Source organism: Python bivittatus, unplaced genomic scaffold, assembly GCF_059951505.1.
Source record: "Python bivittatus isolate LINGU-HERP-01145 unplaced genomic scaffold, Pbiv_v1 ctg000070_np1212, whole genome shotgun sequence".
Classification (NCBI taxonomy): Eukaryota; Metazoa; Chordata; class Lepidosauria; order Squamata; family Pythonidae; genus Python; species Python bivittatus.
The window spans coordinates 29,750,290-29,776,077 of record NW_028277034.1 but is presented as its reverse complement, the minus strand read 5'-3'; the positions used below and the strand labels follow the sequence as shown (position 1 = coordinate 29,776,077).

The window sequence follows — 25,788 nt, the reverse complement described above, 5'->3', positions numbered from 1 at the left end:
TGAATCTGTTCAACTATCATTGCAGATAGTTTTTCTTCCCTATTTTTTTTTAATGTGTCTACAAACTTCTATATTTAGCCATATGTACTTTTTATTCATGGACAATACTCACATGCAGGCAATGTCCACTATTATGCTAAAAATATTTGTGCCATGTTAAGTATCTCCAAATCAGGAAAGAAATTTAGTATTTTCTTAATATTTTTTAAGAAACTGATCATCTCCTATTGAATCATACAACCTAAATATAAGGCAAACACCACCCAGTATTTCCTTTTTTAAATTTTTTGGTAGAGACTGCACAGGTACATGTATGCCTATGGGGTTTAAACTGTTTCTAACTTTCTTCCTTAATGGAGTCCTTCTGGCATCACTGTGTTGAATAAGGTGTGACATATTTGGCAGAAAGGGTATAAGTGTTGCCAGAAGGGATGCATTACCCTATAATTAGGGTATATTATCAGTGCTGGAATATGAATACACACACACAGGCACACACACTTTCCCCTACAGGCAAGCTTATTTTTCATGTTTAGATTACGTCAAATCTAGAGCAACATTCTTCCTTAAATTGGCAAGAGATGCTGTGCAAAAGACACATGCCTGCTTTGCCCAGGGGAAAAATGTAAATTCATTGATGAAGGAAACATATCTTAGTCCTGCCAGTTCTTCATTTACATTCCATATTTTGGAGTGCTGGAAATATTGGTGTAAAGAAATTCTGGTTGGCTGCAAGTGTCTTGGTACTGGGTGTTGACAGATGGTAGCAACGCAATGCAAATGTCTCATGAATAGGGTGCCAACTTTTTGACCAAACTATTCCTGTGCTTTTAAACAGGTGCTTGATCTGAGACAATAACTCTTACTTCCATGGTATGAAAGATTCAGCTGTTAATTGAGATATAAAAAGGCCAAGACTATTTCAAATGGTCCTTTTAATGTGCACTATGCTCAGTTCATTATGGTAACTTCATAGCCATCCAGATGAATATATCATCTTTTATTATGCATATGCTTGGTACATCACAGTAACTTTATGGGCATCCTGACAATTATATCATTTTCAGTCATCAGCCCATATTTTATCTCCCTTTTATTTGTTTTTGTTTAAACAATGGTAACTATTCAGAGAGTCATAATTAAAGCAGAAGTACACATTTTTGATTATGTAGATATTTTATGTTTCATTCTTGCAAATTTGCAAAGATAGCCTTGGTGCTAGCAATTGCCCTTCCTCTCCTCACTCATTTAACTCATGTATGTTCAAAATAAACATCGTGAAAATATCTTTTACATCTATATGCACAACTTTTTATAAAAATATAAACTTTAGAATTGTGGAATTTTAAAATACTCTGGCTTCAGCTTCCTTTTCTTTTTATCTTTGAGAACAGAAAGGCCATTTTCTCGTCTAATAGTACTGAAGAGGGTAATCTGATTCTGAGGGCACCAAAGAGATATGTAAAAGAATAGTGTGCCTTCTGGCAGATAATGTCCAAGCCATTGCTGTCTAGGGACATGTGAATTTGTCATAACTAACTAAATGCATACTGTAATGAAGTGCTTTGTTGCAAAGTAACATAGTTTTTTTCTTTGTTACAAAACTCAAGAATACTGATACGATGGTAGGGAGATTCAACATTGAAATTCTGGAATTTTTTTTTTTAAGAATATGTATTCCGATGTACAAAATTCCTGTGTGCATGCTCAAAGTATACATGGAAGGAATGGGATGGAAGTGAAGTTGAGATTGGCAGGATAAGCATGTAAAAATTCTAGCACATTCTGTTATGATTTGCTAACCAGTATAGATGGCAAATGATGAATTTGTTTACAGTGAAACATAAGATTGTGTGGATGCTACACTGCAGTTCTGAAGGCAATCAACCAGGAAAATTGTATAATGCAAAAATAGCTCAGGTCTGAATATAAGACAGGAAACAAAACTATTTTTATAATACTGAGACAGAACAGGTATCCAGAAAGATCCTGTTTTGGAGGGAGCAGCAATAGAGGGAGAGAACTATTGTCTTTATTCCCTGCGTATGAGCCTCCTGAAACATCTAGTTAACAACTGCTAGCAGCTGGAGTTTTTACTTTTTCCTATCCAGTAAATTTTCCCCTTCCATCCAATTTTTGACTTTTTCTTACCAAGGCAGATGGTAGGAATAGAATCCAGAAACTAGAAAGTTGAAAACATAAATTACTGTATAATTAATACCAAAATAAATTAATAGTTTAAAACCTGGTGAAAGAAATGAATCTTTACAACTTTTTAAAATGTTGAGATAGTGGGAAGTTAAGGCAACTCTTGGCGGTGGCAGCATAACTTAGTTATAATGTAAATTTAGACTACTCAATGAGTTTCATGCATCTTTGCTACAGTCTTGGGAGAAATCTTTCTATATGGATCTCCTAGAGATAATGAATAGAACGAAGACAGGTTCCATGACTGCTGACTATAAGGTAGCCTCATATGTTGAATTTGTGCAAATAGTGTAAGTGAGCTCTAAAGTATCTTCAGTATACATGCATGAAAAGGCCTTTTACATATCACTGTAGGGGTGTCTTCCTATGAGGCTTGTTCAGACCCAGGTTTTAACTGGCAAGGGGTTTCATTACCTAACATTGCTCCATTCTACTATTTCTTCACATTACTGGCAGAGCTCAGTCTAGTGGTACGCACCTGGATTATTTTGTCCCCCTTTACTCGCTCTAGCTAAATGGGACCCTAGATAACCTGCAAAATGTCCCACACAGACAAGACTGCTGTAATGGATGGTCTATTGTTGCTCTGGATTGGCAGCGCCAAGATAAAATTAAATAAATAATTTTAAAAAACTCTCACTACTTAAAAAAAAATAAATGGAAGCATACATATAAATAATAGTAAAATAACTCTGAGGGGAAGGAAGCGGGTTGATGGATGCACTCACTTAGTTCAAAACTGCTTTCCCTGGTGCATGGACTTTCCCTTACCTAAACAATTTCAAGCATCCACAGTAGATCCCAAAGAGAAAACTGCATATCTGCATTTGTCTCTTGGTTCTCCATTACTACTTTTGTGCTTTACTTGTCTGAAATAATATCCCATTTTTATTTTTTGCCAGGCAAATGGTATGTCCTTTTAAAGAAAGTGGTCTTCTTTAAGTGTCAGCCAGAGAGCCTTTTTCTTCCTTTAAAGCAGCTGAGGATTTTGGGGTGTGCAAATTTTGTCTTCTCCCTGCACCCGTCCCGCCATAAATTATCCTTCCTTCCCCAAAGGCAGGTCCCTCGATGCAAAACTCCAGAGGAAAGAGTACCTCCGTCTGTGTTAATGGAGCATGACATCTTCAGCTTGCAGGGCTGCAAAGAGTTAAAAGCAGACAGTTTCCAAGTGCAATGGTTTCCCTGTCCCTCCCTCCCGCTCTCTTTTTCCTTGCCTCCTCCTCCCCACCCTATTTCTGTCTCTCTTCTCCACCCCCTCCCTCTAGTTTTGGCAGGGGATTAAAGTAGCTCCCCCCTGTGGCAGCAGTGACCCAGAAATGAGTTTGATTCACAGAGTCCTTCCTCCATAACAAGTAAAAACGTCAGTCAGAGTGAGAGTCTCTCTCTCTCTCTCCCCCTCGGTGTGTGTGTGTGTGTGTGCGCGCGCGTGTGTGAGTGTGAAGAGAGAGACAGTCTGCTCCCATTCTCCAATGCTTGTCTGAACTCATGAGGCAGCACGGAGCCCTTCGCGCAGAGAAACTCCAACCTGACTGGCAACCATCTCGGCGGCAAGAGCAGCAGGTAACTGCGTCCAGGCAGCTTCCTACGTTCGCCTCTCCGCCCGTCGCCGCAGAAGGAGCTGCCTTGCACAGCCATATTTGATGTGTGGTGGTGGTGGGTGGTTTTTTTTTTTTTTTTTTTGGTGGCTTAGCTTTGGAGTTCTCCAGAAGCAGCTAGAGAGCAATTTAATGCCGAAGGTCGCTGCCTAGTGGAAATAATATAGTACGTCATTAATATGGCGCCAAAAGATTTGCTTCTTGATAGGGAGCAAAAAGAGGAGGCAGTTGAGTTGCAGCTTCGCTATCCCATAAGCAACTTGTACATTGCTGGGGAGGAAGGGGGTGGGGGCAAGAGAGGAGGAAGAAAAAAATCCGATTATTTTGGAGCGTTTGAGAACATCCGAATTGGCGGGGGAGGGGAAGGGGAGTTAAGGGCTGGCTCTATTTTCTATCGCTGCAGACTTAGCTTTTGGCAAACCAGAAGCTTATTAAGATGAACCAGATGAATGAACCCGGGTGTAGAGTGATTAATAATAAGAATAACAATGACAATAATGTTGGGGCTCTTCCTTCCAGTCTTACGGGATATTTTGTAATTCATCCAGAGACTTTTGCCACAGTTTTCTTTGTGGGTGAGGAGGACGGGCCACCCTAAAACGCATCCACGCTGGATGATAGATCAGCCGTAAAGGGAAAGTGAAGCGCGTTTTAACAACTTGGAAGACAGATGGCAATGGCAGAGCACAGGTCCTTTTTAGACAGCTTTAAAAAGCAGGGGGAGGGGTGGCTAGAGAGCCAGGATCTGTCGCCGTGTCACCCACATGTTCGGAATATCCGTTGCATTAATTCAAGGGCAAGGAGGATACGAAGGGAGAAAGGGGATAAACACCTTTTACTGACAAATGTCCCTTTCCTCAACAAATCGGATTTGGTTCTAAATTTGTTTGGAAGCCGTGGTGCGGATGCCGCCCAGAAGTATTTTATTTTTTGCTAATGTGGCGGTGAACTTAATGCAGCTGAGGCATTGTGTTTCTGGGGACAAGCATTTTAGGGGATTTTTGGCAAGAGGGCACCTGGATCCTTAAGAAAGCAAAGCAGTCCGGTACCCGCACTATGAAACCCGAAATGCTTTTCCCGCGCCTGTTGGGCTGCAAGTTGTAAGACCCCGAAAGTGCACGTGTTAAGGAAGTGTGAGCATATGGATATCATGAAAACAAGGGGTGTGTGGTGTATTTAGCAGCGGAGCGTGTTGTTCAACTGCTATTCTGCTGGGTGGCAGCAGATTGTCGATGCTCAACGCTGCTGCTGCTGCTGCTGCTGCTGCTGGCGCAGATGATTAATACGGGGAAAGGACGGAATGTGGAATGTTGCCCTGGGATTCGAACCTCTTTAGAAGAGCCTCATTTGCTACATACGTTAGCTCCTCCGCCCCCGTAAGTAGGCGGGGTTTCTTCGCTGGGCTGCGCTCGGAGGCAAGGAATCTTGGGTGGCTGGCAGATCAGCCGGCCGGCGGGTCAACAGGCAGGTGCGCGGCGTCAGCAAAAACCTGAACTTCTCCATTCTTTCTGAGCAATTTTACTCCTCCCATTTTACGCCGAGGGAGGGGGGACACTTAAATACCTGCACCGTTGCTGTGCAGCCACAAACACTTGCAAGTGGGGGTGCAAACTTTTCAAGGCACTCACCACCCCGAGGCTCAGAATCTGCTCTCAAATCCTTCTGAATGAATAGTCGCGGAGATGCCCGTTGCTTCTGAGTAGAGTCGTGAGGCACGACCGTGGGGCTTTTCAAAGGTAACGTCGGATGCTGGTGGATAGTTTTTCTTCCTTTCTCTCCGCTTGGGAAATCGTACAGAGGTAGCCACGACGGTTATGCAATACTTCGTACTAGAAACGTCAAACGGTGCACCCGAGCGGACTGGTCTGAGCTAAAAATCCCAGATTTGCGACGTTACTTATTAGCGGAGATAAAATAGGTCAAATGAAAGAACGGTGGATAGGACGGGCGGAACTCAAGCTCGGTTGAAGGGAATGTGAAAACACGTTTCCCCTCTTCACATCAAGGCAAAGAAAATGGGTGTAGGCGATGGTGTTTTCAAATAGCTACATCTTTGCCACCTAACGGGCCCTGCTCGGCTCCTCCCGCCTCCAGGAGGAGCGAAGTGGGTGGGAGGAAGAAAATGCATCAACCCTCTTGTTGAAATTAGACAAAGCACCCCGGAGCCTTTCTGCCTGCCCATCTCCTTTGGTTTTATCACTTCCTATCTTCGATCTTTGCAAGATGCTGCAGAAGCGTTTACATTTCTAGCCCCTTCCGAGCATCCTTTATTAAGGGGGTCGTATTCTACGTGCTTTCCCCCCTCCCATCGCTTCTCTGTAATGAGAGGGGGCCAGAGGGCGTTGATTTGTTTGCAACTGCTTGCTGGATGGTTTCCTCTGACGGGGTGATACAGTTTCCAGAACTGTCGAGGAGTGGGAGGAGAGACAGGCGAGGTGCGGGTGGGAGCAGAAACAGGGCCTCAGAGATTCGCGGCTCCTGCCGCTCAATCCGCGAACCCTCCCCTCCTTCCTTCCCCAGACGTTACAACATGGAGATCAAGGGGGAGGGAAGCACGCGAAAAGGAGGAGGGCTGCGCTACAGCTTTGAGCGAGGAGAGATGGATTTGGGAAGCGAAGCTCCGCCGGGAGCACCAAGTTTGATTTGCAACCGGGGCTGCGCGGATTGGTGCAGCTGGGGGAGAGGGCGGAGCGGAAGGAGAGAGACGAGGATGCGCCGCGGGGGCTTGATCAGTTTCAAACGCAGAGAGGAGTAACGGTGATGCTGCTGGCGTTTGGCTGGTCAGCCTCCTCGCTCCTCTGCCCCTCAAACTCAGTTCATAGGCCTTCTTCTCGACAGAAGTATATTCTTCCTGTACTATCCATCTACTTCCCTGTGGTGGTGGTGCTTTAGGGTGTTACCGCATTCACTGAGTGATGAGATTGAAAAGGTCATTTGCCCAGGGCCATTCACGTGTGGAATTGGAAAAACTGGTGACCTGGTGTACGACTGATGTAGCTTTTTATTGGCTATTGTCCTGTGGATTCAGATGCTGAAGATGAGAGCATTAGAATGAATCCTGTGACTGGTCTTCTAACATCCTGCATCGAGATACTCATCACTAGTAAAGGAAGCTAAGATCCAACTTGAAAGTTAAATTCCTTTCATCTCTCAAATAGGAACCCTCCAGCTAAATCAATGCCAAGAGGAGAATCCTTGCTTTGAAGACGAATAGATTTGTAGGATTTCTTGGAATCTTTGTCCCACTCTCAGGAACCTCAAAGCAGTGGAGTGTATTCACAGGCTAATTTTTCTGGGTATTTAATTTTGCAGAAGTGATGTAAGTTATATCTACAACATAATAAAAAATAGTCATTTTAAGTGGATACTCACTTTCACTTACCTGAGATGACAATCTGATAACTCTTAAGTAGATTTATAGATTAATGAAGTTAAATTCTGTATTTAAGATAGTGAATAAACAAATTATTTCATATGAATGTTACGTATTAGATTGTGATACTGAGTTTGTGTCTTCAGAATGTATGTCTTGAAATATTCACTAACATTAACAATTAAAAATAACCATACAAAGAATAGCAGCTAGGCTGTTGAATTTTTGGATTTATTCATGGGATACTAAGGGACACCACTGATACCTAATCATAAATACATTTTAGAATGAAATATGTTTCCAGTGTCCTTAATGGAAGCCATAAATACAACCTAGCATGGACTCAGACTTGCTGAAGTTAAATCATCATTGCTATAGTTTGGCTCAGCTGATCTGAAAAAAGCATATGTGCCTGCACCATCTTGTGCTGGTTATCTAGGCTTGTATGCCTGTTCCCTATTAATAGTAGTTTTATATTCTAAAATATGCCTTGTTCCTTGAGAAACCTTCACTCTGGGACATGATGCTGAGCAACAAAAGATGTAGATATTAATTACAGACTTCGGTCTACAGTTTTCAGTCCAGTTCTACTGATAATAATATAGATGCTTGAACTAAAATGACAAGATTCTTCCTTAGCAGTACAGATTTTCCTTTCTGCTTCTTTCGTTTCTTTCATTACATTTCATTTCTTCCCACTTCTTTCATATGGTATTATGTAGCAAAATCAATGTTGTTAGTGCATGTAGTTGTGACATGGGATTGTTATTTCTTGCTGAAATGGATTCAGGTGATGACTCCCCACACACCATTAATCACCAAATCTGATAGGGGAGAGCTAGATTAAGCTAGATAGATACATGTACTCCAGTTCACTGCTGCCAAAATCTTTGATAGTTGGTTAAGTCAAAGTAAGCCAGTAGCATTCTTTGGTGATCACTTTAATCACTAGATAGAGAAAAACATATATTTCTTTGACAGATTAATATCTCACAGTGCCAAAGAGTTGAGTAAAATATTTCCATTGAGCATTCATTTGGATATTTATTTGTGTTTTTAAGTTGTTTTATTTAAGTTAAGCCCCAACCAGGAAGTGCAGTTCTTACCACCAAAATGTTTGAAAGTTAGTACATGGCATAGCTGATATTACTTCAGTACATAGTGTGCTTTGTAAGTGAAGAATCTCTTGCATTCTTCTTGTGCTGTTCCTTTAGTGGTTCTATGCAGTTTATTTTAGAGGCATCCTTTAACACTGCTATAGTTAATGATTTGCCAGAACTAGAATTATAAATCCATTTTACCCAGGGGTTTATGGAAGTCATTAAAATTACTCTAGGAGAAAACAAAAGTTATAAAAGCTTTGACCTGGAGATACACATTTAATGTCCATATAAAATGTTTCTTTTCCATTAAAAATAATAATTGTAGTTGCTTTCAAGCTACATTCTCCCCACTTGCTGTTGATCAATCTATCAGACTCTTGATGATATATATACTGGTACTTTGTGTACTAATATCCTTGGGAAATGAAAATAGATTCAATTTATTTTGTGTGTTTTTAGTTTTAGGCTGCATAATGAATAATTAGGACTAAGCCTTACTGTGTGTGAACACATTGTTAATTCAGTAGGAGAAGAACAATCCTATTATTTGGTTTGGACAATTCCGGTGCTTCCTGACCTACCACTGGAGCATATTGGCAGGATGGAAAGTAGGATGTGTCACCTGAATTGCCTTTCCCACTAGGAAATACATTTAGACTACTTCTTGAAACATGCCAAATTTATTCAACCTTTAGGACACGATGGAGAGTCATGGGGCTTTGGATCTGTCGCATTCTCTTTGGAGTTTCCCAGTGTCAGGGCTTTCCAGCCTTGGAAAGAAATGGCCTTGGGAAACAGGTAAGGTATTAAGAAAGAAAACCTGAAATCATAAATTTCCCTCCAACCTTGGATGTCTTCCTTTGATCTCAAAGGGGAGAATCTGATATATCAAATAATAAGAGGAAGAAGAAGAAGATGATTTGAAGGCCAGTGAAGTAGATGCAGTGAAGCTAGTACACTGTGAAGGCTTACTGAATAAAGAGACCAAACTGGCCTATAAGAAAGACCAAATGAAGAATAGAAAAGGACATGGCAAGGCAAAGTATTACATGGCCAGTGCACAAAAAAACTTGCAGGCAAAGCAGATAACAACAAGGCCTGGCAATGATTAAGAGCAGGAAAGTTGAAGAAAGAGACAGAGGGGCTAGTTCTGGCTGCATAAGACCAAGCCTTAAGAACAAATGCATATAGAGCCAGAATTGAGAAGACAGCAACAGACAGTAAATGCTGCCTCGGCAAAGAAGCTGAAGAAACAGTGGACTGCTTAGTTAACTGCTGCAAGAAGATTGCACAGACTACAAACAACGGCATGACAAAGTAGCAACGATGGTACATTGGAATATCTGCAAGAAATACCATTTGCCTGTAAGCAAGAACTGGTGGAACCACAAAACAGACAAAGTAATTGAAAACGAAGAAGCTAAAGTGCTCTGGGACTTTCAAATTCAAACAGACAAGCACCTGCCACACAACACCCCAGACTTAACAATTGTTAATAAGAAAGTAAAAAAAGTCTGGATAGTGGACATTGCAATACTGGAGACAGCAGAATAGAAAAGGAAGAACTGGAGAAAAATCACAAAATATAAAGACTTGCAAATAGAAGTGGAACGACTGTGGCAAAAGAAAGCAAAGGTAATAAGTGCGTTGGGTGCAATCCCAAAACATCTGGAGCACCACTTGAAGACCATTGGCATTGACAAAATCACCATCAGTCAATTGCAAAAGGCAGCTTTACTTGGAACAGCTTACATCCTGTGACGATACCTTTAACAACCTCGTGCAACAACATCTGCCTATCCCAGGTCCTTGGGAAGGCCTCAATAAGTGGATAAAAATGCTAAATCCTGTTTAAACATCTGTCTGACTGACCAGCAACAATAATAATATGATCTCTGGGACACTTAGGGTTATTGTAAATGAATCTTAATCCATTGACATATGTTTGAATCTACTGTTCATATAAAGTAGTGTAATCAGTGGACATTTCAGTTAATAGCTGTGCTAATGGATTTATTTCTAAATGGCTAGGGCAAGCATTTTTTCCAGTGTTCCCTTGTAATCCTATTGGGAAGTTGGTGGCCAACCATTTGCAGGTTGTTGATTTAGTTATATTACTACAGACTAAGAGGTACATAACTTTTGGGGGCCAAGTCCCATACTTGATCTCTGAATGGCATACTAGGAGCCTCATTCTGAAACACAGAATGGCTTTGATTTAATATTTTATATTTCATTACAGTGTAACAAAATTTAATTGTGATTATTTCCCATGTGTTGATCTTTTTCCATCATTCACATTACAAATTCAGCAATTTTCAGAAAGCTTTTGAGGGTACATCTAAGGCCTTTGTGTGAGCATATATGGCCCTGGTTTCTCTGTTGGCATATTCCTGGATTAAAGAATATGTGATCAAAAATTTAAAGGCTTAAATTGACCTTTTTTGGAGGAGGAGGAGGAATGATATAGAAATCAAGCTCTACAGGATGCTACTGTGATATCAATATTCCTCTTTTATCAGATTATAAAATTGTTATATCATGGAAGTCAACTCAAGATGACTTTGGAATGAGTTGACCAAAGAGAAAGACTTATATGAAGGAACAAATTCAAAAATTTGGGAAAAAATGAGATGAGATATGAGATGGATTTTTATGTTCTAGAAACAATATTCATTCTGTTAGGGCAATTCGTATGTGTCAAGATACAAGTGAGTTCCCTTATACCAAATCAGTTCTGGACTTCAGCTGAAGGTTTGTAATTACATAGAATGCTGTCCTACAGTAGGTCCATCTATCCTAGTACTTATTCTGGCTGACAGTAAATAATCAGTATCTCAGACTGAGTGCCTTCCCATCCATGCTGCCTTAGATTCTGTAACTAGTGATACCAAGATTTGATCTGTTTTTTGGTGTCACTTTCTGCTCTTGTAATAAAAAGACAAAATACTGTAATTTGTAGTCTGTATATGTTGCCAACTCAGCCTGACAGCATTTTCAAGCTTACTGTTGCAAAAGGACAATGCCCCCCCCCCCATTTAAGGCTGTTTTTATTGTGAATACTGAATGACATGAATATTGCTCCGTGTTCTTGTATTTTAAGACTTGATGATATTGTTCCCCCATTGCTATTTTATTTAGGAATTCAGCATGAGAGTCATGCTGAAGAGTAGGATAACTAAAATCTTACTACATAGTTTAGAAATTTGAATTATTTTTCTGTCCTAACATATGTGGTTTTCAGTAATTTACTGGAAGTCACATATTCATCGGTGTTTGGCATATTCTTAGGTACCGTATTTTTCCAACAATAAGACGCCCCCATGTACAAGACGACCCTCACTTTTCCAACCCAAAATTAAAAAATATTTTAAAGATAGTGCAGAACACATTTTTATTTAGTAATTAGTTAACATTTACCTGATACACTCGGTGGGAGGAGGTCCAAACCGTCTCTCTGCAGCTCTATTTCCAGGCTCTTTTGCATAACTGATTACATTCAAGCACGAGTGAAACTGCCGATAGCTTGTCTCTGCAAACAGCCTTCCTCTAATTGGTTTGTTCAGCATCAGCTGACCTCAGTTACATCAGGCTCGTGATTGGAGGAAGTCTGTTTGGGAGACAAGCTATTTCACTCGTGATTGGAGGCTAGCAATAGGAGGAAGCCTCTCTGCAGAAACAAAGTATGGGCAGTTTTGCAACCGTGCGATTCTCGGCTGACTTCCTTGAATAAGACGCCATTCAGTTTTTAGGGTAAGGATTTTAGAAAAAAGTATCGTCTTATAGTCAGAAAAATACGGTACATTATTTATTGGTACACCAAAACATTACAACAGTTTTGCAGAATCTTTCTTGATTCTTCCTTGGGATAAAATATTTTATTAACTTGCTCTTAAGCCATGATTATTTTGAATTAAGAAAAATACAAACACTCTTTTGTTTATTCCACAGAAGCAGATAGTAGTGCTCAAAATACTACTCGAGCATCATTTTGTCATTCCAGTTAGAATTCCCAGATTTTGAAAGAAAGCTAAATAATTAACTGAAAACTTAATAGTGGTCATCATGGCTGCACAATTCAATTGTAGTAATTGTAAATTGTAAATATTATAGTAATTTACTATATTTAAAATTGTATTATTATAGAAACTGATAGTTGTATAGCACTGTGGAAAGGCTACCACAGTCATACAAAGCTTAGGTAAGTCTTCAGAAGTAATTCCTATTTTAATATACAAAGATCTGCAGGTCAAGTTATGTACCAAACATATTTTTAAACTCTTAGTTAGCAGTCCTTGCGGGCCAGTGGATGTCTCCAGGAAAAATAATAAAATAGCATAATGTATCTAATTAAATCATGAAATCTTTATATAGGAATCTGGCATATTTAATAAGTAGCTTTTGCCACATCTTGGAAATATGCTATTATTTGATCACTTCATTTCTAAATTAAATATCCCATATATGAAAAATGAGCCTGATTCTATGTCTTACATAATTTATGCTCAGTAAATGTGGCCAAATTCTTAAATTTTAAATAAAGCTTTACATTTTTACTTTTTTGCATTTCTAATATACAGTGGGGCAAAAAAGTATTTAGTCAGCCACCAATTGTGCAAGTTCTCCCACTTAAAAAGATGAGAGAGGCCTGTAATTTTCACTATAGGTATACCTCAATTATGAGAGACAAAATGGGGAAAAAAATCCAGAAAATCACATTGTCTGATTTTTAAAGAATTTATTTGCAAATCATGGTGGAAAATAAGTATTTGGTCAATATCAAAAGTTCATCTCAATACTTTGTTATATAACCTTTGTTGGCAATGTCAGAGGTCAAACATTTTCTGTAAGTCTTCACAAGGTTTTCACACACTGTTGCTGGTATTTTGGCCCATTCCTCCATGCAGATCTCCTCTAGAGCAGTGATGTTTTGGGGCTGTCACTGGGCAACACAGACTTTCAACTCCCTCCAAAGGTTTTCCATGGGGTTGAGATCTGGAGACTGGCTAGGCCACTCCAGGACCTTGAAATGCTTCTTACGAAGCCACTCTTTCGTTGCCCGGGCGGTGTGTTTGGGATCATTGTCATGCTGAAAAACCCAGCCACGTTTCATCTTCAATGCCCTTGCTGATGGAAGGAGGTGTTCACTCAAAATCTCAGGATATGTGGCCCCATTCGTTCTTTCCTTTACACAGATCAGTCATCCTGGTCCCTTTACAGAAAAACAGCTCCAAAGCATGATGTTTCCACCCCCATGCTTCACAGTAGGTATGGTGTTCTTTGGATGCAACTCAGCATTCTCTCCTCCAAGCACGATGAGTTGAGTTTAGACCAAAACGTTCTACTTTGGTTCATCTGACCATATGACATTCTCCCAATCCTCTTCTGGATCATCCAAATGCTCTCTAGCAAACTTCAGACGGGCCCGGACATGTACTGGCTTAAGCAGGGGGACACATCTGGCACTGCAGGATTTGAGTCCCTGGCAGTATAGTGTGTTACTGATGGTAGCCTTTGTTACTTTGGTCCCAGCTCTCTGCAGGTCATTCACTAGGTCCCCCCGTGTGGTTCTGGGATTTTTGCTCACCATTCTTGTGATCATTTTGACCCCATGGGGTGAGATCTTGCGTGGAGCCCCAGATCGAGGGAGATTATCAGTGGTCTTGTATGTCTTCCATTTTCTAATTATTGCTCCCACAGTTGATTTCTTCACACCAAGCTGCTTGCCTATTGCAGATTCAGTCTTCCCAGCCTGGTGCAGGTCTACAATTTTGTTTCTGGTGTCCTTCAACAGCTCTTTGGTCTTGGCCATAGTGGAGTTTGGAGTGTGACTGTTTGAGGTTGTGGACAGGTGTCTTTTATACTGATAACAAGGTCAAACAGGTGCCATTACTGCAGGTAACAACGAGTGGAGGACAGAGGAGCCTCTTAAAGAAGTAGTTACAGGTCTGTGAGAGCCAGACATCTTGCTTGTTTGTAGGTGACCAAATACTTATTTTCCACCATGATTTGCAAATAAATTCTTTAAAAATCAGACAATGTGATTTTCTGGATTTTTTTCCCCATTTTGTCTCTCATAGTTGAGGTATACCTATGATGAAAATTACAGGCCTCTCTCATCTTTTTAAGTGGGAGAACTTGCACAATTGGTGGCTGACTAAATACTTTTTTGCCCCACTGTAGCTTCCGGATTTGGTGTTGGAGCTTAAGTACACTTTCAAAACTATAGTAAGATATAGGACTGCACCATTTCAGATTACTGGCTATAGGAGTTTGAATTTTAATATAATACATGATTCCAAGAACAAAGTTACATTTAGACTTTTTTTTCTTGACATACAAGAAAACTCCACAGGCAGGGGCTTTTTTAAAAAATAATTTTTAGTAAGAGATTTTAGATAGATAATAAAAATACATCCAAAGAAAAATATACAGGAAAGTAAGTGTGAAAAAGAAAAAAGAAAGGAAAAGGAAAAGAAAAGAAAACAAAAAAGAAGATAGAGAAAAGGAAAATTAAATAAAAAAAGCAGAAAGCATATATAAAGAAATGGCTTCCCATAGCCCTCTCGGCAGTTATGCAAACAATTCTGAACAAACCGCCCTCTCCAATTTCATTGTAATTCCCTTCTTTCTATAACTTATTCTTTCTAGTCATCAAAACCATAAATCACAAATCATTTCTTTCTCATGCAAAAAAGAGAGAAAGAATGAGAAAGAATCTCATTTTTCTTTCTCACGCAAAAAGTCCATAAGGGGTTTCCAGTCACTGAAAATGTCAATAATGACCTTTCTCTAATCAAAGAAGTCAATTTGTCCAACTCAGCATATAATACTCTTGCCGCAGTAATCATATATTGAAATAATCATATATTGAAATAATATTTCGTGGCTCTTTTCTAACAGTTTATCCATCAATTCTAAAAGGAAAAGTTTTGGCTTCAATTGAATATTAATCTTCAAAATCCTCTGCATCAATGTATGTATTTGAATCCTTTTTTTTTTTTTTTTTGGCTTTTTTCATGTCCCCCAAGCTTGATAAAATATTCCTTCATGTTGTTCACATTTCCAACATACATTTGAAATGCCCTTATCACAGGCAGGGGCTTTTAACGAAATAGTTATATATATGTACACCCATGTATATATTTATGTGGTGTACATAGCTATTGCTTACGTAGCTTATTTAACTTAATTATTTAATTGCATATTGAGTATATAGTATACATATAGTTGAACAGGAATTAGCATGGATGGTGGGATTATTAAATTAAACTGAAGCTTCTTTGTCGGCTGATCTGCTTTTATGCCTTTCTCTGAAAGTTAGTGTATTATGCTTGTCTCTTTCCAGTCTTGTTTGTTTGTTTTGTACCATGTTTCTCCTTTTTTCAACTGATCTATTATTGTCTGGTTTCTTAGGTTTTTGGAGTTCCTATTGTGAAAGCAACATGTTAGAAGTTGCTGCTTGTGTGAGAATTTGGTGTAACTAGTACACCAAACTAGAAGCAAATAAGCCTGAGAACTGATTCCTCCATCTGCACCTAGAAGAAGCTAATGGCTCTCATTGTCTCTGGAAGTGAAACCTGTGGCTGAGATTTCAGGCATATCCCAGAGTACATGTCAGTTGATTTCACAGTGAACATGCTTTTCTTCATGTGTAATCTTGTTTCTGCTTTATAGATCCCCACTTCCTGGTCTGTTATTTCTTATTGGCCATTTGCAGCCAAGAGCTGCATTTATTTCATAATATCATGTTTTGGAGCATTAGCTCTGCTGGAGGCATCTGCTAGGACAGAGAAGTTTTTATCCTCAAAGAGCTGACTCTCCTAGTCACTTTAAATGTGCTGATGTTAGCAGATACTAGGCAGATGTGGATTTTTATTTTTTTTTTTTGGTCATTTTTAACAAGCCCTGTGAGATTTGTCACAGGCTCTCTTTGTTTTTCAATTTTTTCTTGATTGAATAAGGTAGGTTATGATCCTGATTTATTTATTTATTTTGTTGCACATACATAAGGAGAGTTCTTCCTTTATTCTATTCCTTCTTTGCCACAATGAGGCATTTTAAAAGCTTCCAGTGGCACAGTTGGGGCTTTTTAAACAGTTGCTACAGCCAGTGAATCTTAGTGGATAGAAAGAAGCTGGCCGGCTGAATCAAGAGACCTGTGGCATATGTTTAGCCTGTGGAAGTTCCCAGCCTTTTCTCCATAGTTTCAACATGCTGTGGATTACTTTGGAGAACTCCCTTACAGAGAAAGACTGTCTAGTCCACCACCATGCCAAACACACAGACTTACTGCGTTTCTGGGTATTGAGGACATTTTTTTTTCCTCCCTGCAAGTTATTGTTCCCTTCGTCTTTTTGGAATATGGGGAAAGACAGGCAGTGATCATTCTCTGACTTTATCTGCATAGAAATATCTGCTTCTGTGAAAAGCAGTAGTAGGGGAAGGGTCTTTTCCTCCAGGATGTCATCGAACCCATGGATTGCAGACCACCTGGGTTCCTATTGTTCCTGAATCTGAGGTGATGCTATAGTTTTTGTTCCTACATCATAAAAAGAGCTCATTCATGAACACGGGAACTGATTTGTCTCTAGTGTATGTTTAAGTAGAGATGTGTTTTCTTTGATTATTAATCTTGCATTCTTTTAAGTCTGAGACCTATGAAATGTTGACCAATATATGTATATGCCATATAGAGGCAAGATTGTTGATGCTCTGTTGAAAACCCTGTGAATTGACCACTATTAAAGGCATCAAAAATACTTAGGTACAGTAACCTAAAGACTTGAGATTTCTGTCCCTTATCCTTAAATTTCTTTTTTTGGGCCATCCTGGATGATTCATGTAAATAGCTCCAGGATATTTTTTGCTTATATTTGTACTGATTAATTTCGTTTGCTTTCATTTGTGAGTATTCAGTCCTGGAATGCTCTTTGATACCAAACCTGATGACTGTTGTTGTGGATTAACTTCTGTTGCATCGCTTCACAGGCTGCCTGCTGTTACTCAGGAAGATCATGAAACGAGGTCGACTTCCCAGCAGCAGTGAAGATTCTGATGACAATGGCAGTAAGTGCTTCTTTTTGTTATACTGGGATCACACCAGGAGTATGAGCTTATTTACACAAATTTTAAAGTATTACTTTAAATAACAAAGGTGTTTTGCATTGTATCAGCTGGGTAGGGTGTTTGCTAAAAGGTTGCTAAAATCAAGCAACTTTAAAAAGGTATGCCCCAGTAAGGCATTGTAAGACTTTATTACACTGTACAATAATAAATCTTTGAAACAGAAACCCTGTTATGGTTCAAAGTGTTTAAGAAAATGTATCTATTAGAATAGGTTCTTAATTCTCATTTAATAATTGTAAATTTATAATTTTTCTTTACCTCTTTTTTTTCTTTTTGCATCAGTAGTTCACTAATAATTGAGAGTTCTAAAAGATTTTCATGACTGTTGATTTTCATTTTACAAGTGGTCATTTGAAGGTTATGTTTATAAATTGATTGCCTAGGAGAATTCAGTGCAAGAATTTATGAGCAATAAGTTGTTTTTGCCTGGAACGGGCTTATTGACAGGCAAAATGTTTTGTTCAAATCTATTTTTAGAAATATTTCTGCCTTTCTGGTTAGAAATCAAGAGGATCACGTACGCCAGAATTCATATATATGCCCACATCAGGGAACAACAATACAATTTTTAAAAAGCCACTGGAGTTACAAAATACTCTGCCCTAGGAATCCTAGAAAAGTTCAGAGTCTGTATACTTGTTCATGAATTTCCAGGGGGATGCTATTCTACAGGTCAGGGGTAGCCTCAGAGAAGTCATGCCTTGGAGATTCCTTCAAGATTATATTTCACAGGTGGGATCCAGAGCAGGATGATCCTGATAGATCTTACTGGATAGATTGCAACCATTGGAGAAAGGTGGTTAGATGCAGTGCAGATTCTGGTCCTAAAACTAATCAGACACTTCATATTTTTTCATATCATAATTTGTCATCAGGAATTGTTATGAAAATTTGTTCTATATAATCATGTTGGCATGGCAAGAATCTTGGATTCTGCAAGTAGTGAAACATTAATATGAATGTACTGTCAAATTACATTTCTAGCCAACCTTGACTCATGGTAAATTAATTGCATGATTGCTTCATTGCCTAATTCTGCATAGTTCTTTTAGTTCTTTTTTTTTTAAACTAGGGTTAGATGATATCCTGGACAAACATGAGGTTGCTACCTCTAGGATATGTGTGATCTTCTTTACAAAAGTACAGTTTGTTTCCTGTCTTTGAAGACACAGCAGGTTCCCAGTCATGCTGTTACTCAGGATTTAAACGGAGAAGAGAGAGGAGAAAGAATGAAATAAAGTAGACTGTTGAATAGTGTTTTTTCTTTACTTAGGTGTGGTCACTACGCATCAACACAAATTAATGACAATTAATGTAGGATAGTTTGATGGGACAAATGTATGGAAAGCATTAGACAGCATGTTTGTCAATACCACTGCACAGGAAGGAAAATTTCATTGGGAAAGGTAAAATGGTACATAGGAAAATTCATTTTCTGGAATCTCTCTTCAATCTCTACTTCTTATTCCTTACTTCTTACAAATAATCTGTGCTGATGGCTGAAATGAATCAGAGTTATTGGAAGCCATATATTGAAACTCCCCAGTAACTTTAGGAGCATTTTTGGATGCTATGGATTACTACATGTAATTTTTCTTGCAATTCATTGTGGATCTATTCTGAAAAATAAGCTTGGATCAGGAGTTAACTTGTCCAAGAGAAAGAAGTTCCAGGAGCTATGGGGAGTGTCTGAGTGATAGCTCCTTGGATCTCTTCAGTTTGATGACAATAGACACTTTTGCTCCCTTTTCATAAGGGATGCTAGAAAACCTGATCTTATATAAGTTTATATTATAACCTGATCTTACATAAGTTTATATATTTAGGTAACCTAGAGTTTTCCAGATATATTGGATTTCCATATTCTCCAAAGCTAGCATGGACAGGGGCAATGTTGTACGAGTTGTAATTTTAAATGTTTGGAAGGTGCCAATTTTCTACCCCTTTTATATGAGTATAATTGGGTGGAAGTATCCAATTTGCTGGGGATCCAGTAATTCCTTCCCCCTCCATCAGCTCATGGTCCCATTTTAAATAATCCTGCTGCAATTGTAGGTTCACAGTTTTCAGATTCTAGGTATATTTTTCAGGCGCCCAGTGACATCTTGACAACATTTCCAGTCTGTGATACTGCTCCTGAAAGCAACAGTAGCAACACATAAAATCTTCAGATGTAGAATGCCAATTTAATCCTATGAATGAGCCCTACCCTTAGTAATAGTTATTCTTTGTCCCCTGACTTCACATGGTAAGCAATTTATGTTCTTTAGTTTAAAAACAGAAAACAATTTAAGCTTGAATTGTTGGTAGTAGGGAATTTTGCAAAATGTTTTCTGTTCAATCAAGTGAATAACTTAATTAACGTAATTTATGTAGATTTCAGAAATATTATATCAGGCTTAAGGAGTGCATAACTCCTAGGATGGAAGATACTACTTAGATATATAGTGTTCTGGAGCTTTCTTGAGAACTAAACTCAGAAAAAAATTAATAGAATTTGAATTTTTTTATTTATGTACCCAGATTACTTAAATAAGACAGTATAGAATCATTGATTTTCAGTTCTAGTTTGATGTGATTGCAAATGAATTATATTAATATGAGCATTTAGTGAATTATTGGGACTCCCATGTACTTGCTTCTGTTGAGACTGGCTCCCTGAAATACCTTCTTATTCAGAATTTTCAATTCTTTGGTTTTACAATTAACAGCTCCTCTGAATGAGTACTTGCTTTTGTATTACTGGTGGCAGTTTATGTGTGTGTGTGTGTCTGTGTTTGTGCGCACAACTATGCTTATTGTTATGAACTGGTGTAAAAAGATTGAAAACTATGCTGAATCTTTGATTCTTAGTTCCTTAGTAAATACAGACCAGCTTCATTTTCCTTCCAGTGATGTCATGGTGTGAAAAATGGGGTTATTACGTTAAATAAATAACTGAACTAGACTCCTCCATGGATTGTCTCATTTGTATTGGAATGTGCAAAATAATTTGAACTTGACTTTACCAGAAGCGTTCAACATTTTTCTGACTTCCAAAAGTTTTCTCAACTCAGACAGGCTGTTGTCGGTTTGCAGGATAACTGTTCAATGATCAGACTGTTCAGATTGCTTTTTTTAAAATAAACATTGTTTCAGAGGTTGTATTTATATTGCTATTTGTTTATAATAGTTTTATTATTCTCTCTTTATTGAAGGTTATTTTAGTATTTTTTAGACTGCTCTGAATTTGGAAAAAAGAGTGTTATTACAATTAAATAATAAATAGTAGAAGTACTATACTACGCATAATTCTTCACCAATATAGCTATTGACTAAAAATTATGGGAATTGTAACCAACATATTTGGAATGTGACAGTGGGAAGGAAAGGTTTAAGAAATATGGCTTTACAGAAAAAAGCTCCATGCCTTATTTCTTGAAGACATCGTAATTGTGTGAACTAACTTTCTAGCTGTTTTCTATGCCTTTAATTCTTTCAGTACTTACAGCTTTTCAGTCTCCATCTTTTGTGTAATTAGCAAAACCTCATTGCAGTGAATGAGAATGACTGGCAAATAACATGTTGGAAATAGGACTGTCAGATTAGTTGAGAATGACTTTCTGTGATAAAGGTTGTATGTTTTTTTAAATTCTTTTTTGTTTTGTTTCTACATTCGTTTGTTGTAATGTATTAGCATAGGGAGAACCTATTTATGCCACTTTTTTTTTTTTTTAATTTTCTGCCTCAGGACTCCACCAAAGTAGCATTTTTTAAAAAAAGGCTAGAATGGAAAGAATTTAAAAACTTTAGTATCTTAACACTGGGCAGAAAAACAAAAAAATAGCTTTGAATAGTTGCATAGAGCATGCTGCTTCTCTGCTAATACTGCTCTGTACCTCTTCTTGACTAATGGAATACTCAGTGTCTTAAAATTTCTTGAACTCTGTGATCCACAATTTACAATGTGGTAGTGTGTCATAAAACTAATTGGCAAATCCGCATTGGCTTTCATGGATGTGAGCTCCTAACTTTTAAGCTGTTCATTTCATCTTGTGGAGTAAAGTAACAAATTTGTTAACTGAAAAATGAGTCTTATTGGCATAGAGATCATTGTAAACAATTATAATTAGCATAAAATACTGTTTATTTAAACCATTAATTATCTTATCAAATTGTAAGAAAATTGTAAGCCAGGTTACTTAATAGTTTTGATGCATGATCTGATTGGCGAAAAGAGGTATTATTTTTAGAGCAGGTTTCTAGTGGGAAAGTATTAAAAATGTGCCTATGTTAAATGTGATGTTGGGTTTTTCTGACAGATTGTCCTACACCATTGCTTAATGCTGATGTGGGTGGATTTCAGGGTAACAGGTTCTATTTCATTGTTTTCTAACCCCCTCAAATGCGGTAGTTGGAGTCTGATTAAAAAAGACCCTTAGAATTAAAGAATCCTAGGTCTTGGATTTTGTACTGAGTACTTGTATCAAATGGAACTTCTAATACTGCAAGAAAACTTAAAGTATTGAAAATAAAAATAGAAAACTAAAAATTCCTAAGTATTCATTGCCATTTAGGATATCAATATTACAAACATATTACAGACAAAAGTCATTATTTGACTTTTCATCCAAAGTTAAGAATCACATAAAAAAGAACTGCTGCAATTCACATCTAAATATTAGTTGTATAATAATAGTTTTGGTCTTGAACTAGTTGCTTAATATTAAGATCTCCATTGTATTGTTACTTTGTGTGTGTATACATATGTTGATAAAAGGAAATAAGAGATAGATGAAGTGATTTAACAAAAATTAGAATACCTGAAAAGTAGGGGAAAAAAAGAAAAAAAGGAAGTAGTAATAATAATAAAGAAAAAAAATTGTTGATTTAAGAACATTTTTGATGATCCACAATTAAATACATAATTATTTAATGATCCAGAAGTAGATTTTTGTTTGGTCTTTGGTCTCATGGTCTCCCTCTGCCTGAGCTGGCAGAAGTAGTGTCTGGCTTATAATTAATATCATATATGTGTTGAGATTCCTTGTGTATATTCTTTGCTGTAAGCAGTTCTGGAATTTGGTAACCACAGAACTGTGCAGAATTATTCTTGTTTGATACGTGTAACAGAACACAGGCACGTTCCTATGTTCTTCCCATTGATATTAGTGATTTCTCTCTGTTTAAGCAGGTAGGCTTGAAAATTTTGAGTGGCTATGTAGGGTGAGGAGTGAGTGTGTAGGGGGGGAACGGGGAATGTTTCTGTTTTAATTGTATAAGCTACTGCCACCCTAGAGTCTGAGTGATAGTGGTTTATAAATAGTATACAAACAAACATACATACACGTATCATTGCGTTGAAATGATTCATGTGATGAAATATGATTTCCAAAATCCGTCGTCGGTGACCTGTTTGCAGTACAACATGGCAAATCTGCTCTGATTTGGATGCTGTAACAGAGTGCATTTCATCTTTTACTGGGAAACAGAACAGACTTCCCTGGACCTCTAGTTACAATTGTATATTTAAAAAGGGTCTGGCTAATTGTGAAGGATGCTGGGAATTGTAGTTGAGCAACATATGGAAAATTACTGATTCTCCATCTCCAGCATTAGATGCAGAATGCATAGAGGAAAGAAGCTGATTACCTGAGAAATGAAGAAGGAACTATTTTGACCTTGCAATGGGAGCAGACTAGGAACAGTTGGAGATTTGGAGAAAGAGCTTCTGGGAAAGAGAAGAATTATATCTATATCTATATCTGGGAGTTATGGGAGATGATAAACAGAAGAACCAGAACTAATGGAAGAGAAAGGGAAGTGAAAAGACCTGAAAAGGAAACTAATTTGGAGATCTGATTATAAGCTTGACTGAAGTTGGAATTGTGTCTTTATTTATCTAATTTATATGACTCCCCGTCTATCTAATAAACTCTGGTGTGGTGAACAAACAAAAACAAAGAATTATATTAAATAAAAAATCAGCTAAAACTGCATCAATTCTCAATAAAAACACAGACTGCTACACTGTCATTTGGGTGTACCGGTGTACCCAAAACCATATGGGCCACTACATTCTGGACCAGTTGAAGCTTCTGAATGCTCTTCAAGGGCAGCCTCATGTAGAGTATGTTGCAATACTCCATTCGGGAGGTGACTAAGTGTGGGTCACAGTGGGTAGTGCCTCCCAATCCAGGAATTGGTGCAACTGGTGCACAAGATCTATTTGTGCAAAGGTTCTGCTGTCCACAGCTGCCAACCAGCCAAGAAAAGGAGCCACGAGTCCAAGAGAACCTCCAGCTTACACCCTGACTCTGAGTGGGGGACTGTAACTTAATGATGCTTAATGATGGAAAATCACTAGAACTGGGGTGATTCTGGGGTGATTCAGTCTTGTCAGGGTTGAGCTGAAGTGCAGGCATTGGAAAAGCCAGGGACGAGATGTACAATTGAGTATCATCAGCATGGGATAATATTAATCACATGCTGATGGATGATGTCACCCAGAAGTTTCAGTAGGGGTTAAATAGGAGAACACCAACTGGAACCGGCCTTGGAATAGTGCCTCCTTTGAATTCAGAATAGGAAGTTATGTTTGTATTGGGGAAATAATGTTTGTTTTAACTTTTAAAGATGTGTGAAATTAATTAAAATTTTCTTTATAAATTGTGCTTTCTAGCTTGTGATACTTTATTAAGTGTGTGTATGTATGTGTGTATTTTGATGGAGCCTGTGTTATGACACACTGTTTATTATTTCTGTAACTAGAATCAAACGATTGAGGTTGGCCCAACGAATGTTGAATTCAGATAAATAATATAGTTCAGATATATGCATTTCAACTAAAGCATTATTTCACACCAGAAGTTTACAGTAGGTTCATAAAGATACTGTACATCAGTATCATATAAGCTGTAACATTTTATTAATCAGCTTTCTAGCCTATTAAGTCAGTATTTGGGATTTCTGAACTATTTTTGCCAAACTCTATTGCAGAGAAGAATTATATGTTTATCAAGAAAACAGTATAGTTATATTTTAAATTTAGTCCCCAGCATGCATGCATGCATGCATGCATACATACATACATACACACACACACACACACACACACACACACTGCTTTATTTTGAGTCTGTTCTACAGATAATTTATATATAATGCATATACTTCCATCTCCCTTAGACTTCAAGGACAACCATTTCCTTCCATTTTGTCCACTGTTTGAAGGTATTTAGAAGAAGTTCAGATTGAAAGATAGTTGTGTATTGCTGTCTGCATAATAAAGATATAAAACTATGTTCTCACAATGTTACAAGCCATAAGTGTATAGAATCCTAGTTTATGATCATATTATATGCTGATACATGCAGCTGGAACATGAAGCCAGTTCACTTCAGTTATTTTGTTGCTTGTGTGATTAGTAAACAAATCAAGATAAGTTTGGTTAGTGTGCACTCTGAATTGGAGATTCTGTTTCAGCATTATTTCTACAAGGAAGAATTACAGCTGGAAAAAATGGTTGGTTGGAGTTTTTAATAGTGTTTGCGACCAGTTATGGGATTTGGGCCCATGTAGGTTACTTCCAAGCATCTAAAAAGATATCTAGCTAATTTCAGCTTTCTCCTGAGACATATTGGAAGGGTTGAACCTGCCATACTATTTCAAAATAGGTTAAATTTTCTTTTTTTCTTAGATTTGTATGTCATACATTTTATTTTGATTCATGGCAACTTATAACAGTTAACATGTTCACAGTACATATAACAATATAAAATACTAAAACATCCACATTAAATATAAACACTAAAACTTCCATAATTAAACCCTACTCTCATGATACACCAATCATCTTGTGATGGAAAAACTTTTGTCTTCAGCAACCCTTGTCTCACAAAATATGGGATTACTAGGAGTTTCTTCTGTGATACATGTATTTGGTGGGTCAGTTCTGGTTGGAGGAGACAGTTCTGAAGATACCTTCATGCAAAGCCATATAAGGTTTTATTAAACCCTATAGAATACTATAGCCTTGCTTACTGAGCTTTAAAAAGGAAAGTTTTCCTGTATGTAGTGCTTGTCTACATACAATGTAGGGGGATGTAAAATGTTGGGGAATTATAATTCCAACATATCTTGAGGGCGCAGTTTGGAACTCTCATGTCGATATCTGCTGGATATCTCCCATGGGAACCTATCTCTGTATTATTATTGATTGCAGTGCTTTCAGAAGCATCATTCAAATATATAGGCAGTGGGAATTCTTACTAGATTATTTTGGTAATCCTGGAAGTGGGGGAGTTCCTTTCGTTATGAATGTCAGTGACAGCTTAGTTTCTTCTTTAAAGATAGAATGAATCTTATGTTAGACCCTCCAGCATTTGAGAAAACAGATTAG

At 38.0% G+C, this 25,788-nt stretch overlaps 1 protein-coding gene across 2 annotated transcripts in view; it reads left to right on the top strand.

Annotated features, from left to right (window-relative positions):
- The first annotated feature begins 3,506 nt into the window (after positions 1–3,506).
- The window catches only part of JADE1 (jade family PHD finger 1), a 93,239-nt gene continuing 70,957 nt past the window's right edge, over positions 3,507–25,788 (top strand). The window contains exons 1-2 of one of the 2 annotated variants that reach the window (XM_088132854.1): positions 3,507–3,768; positions 17,271–17,348. In XM_088132854.1, coding sequence (XP_087988980.1) covers positions 17,297–17,348 — 52 coding nt within the window. In that variant the 5' untranslated portion in view covers positions 3,507–3,768; positions 17,271–17,296. The remainder of the gene's footprint in view (positions 3,769–17,270; positions 17,349–25,788) is intronic. The other variant, XM_088132855.1, reaches the window with a different exon arrangement.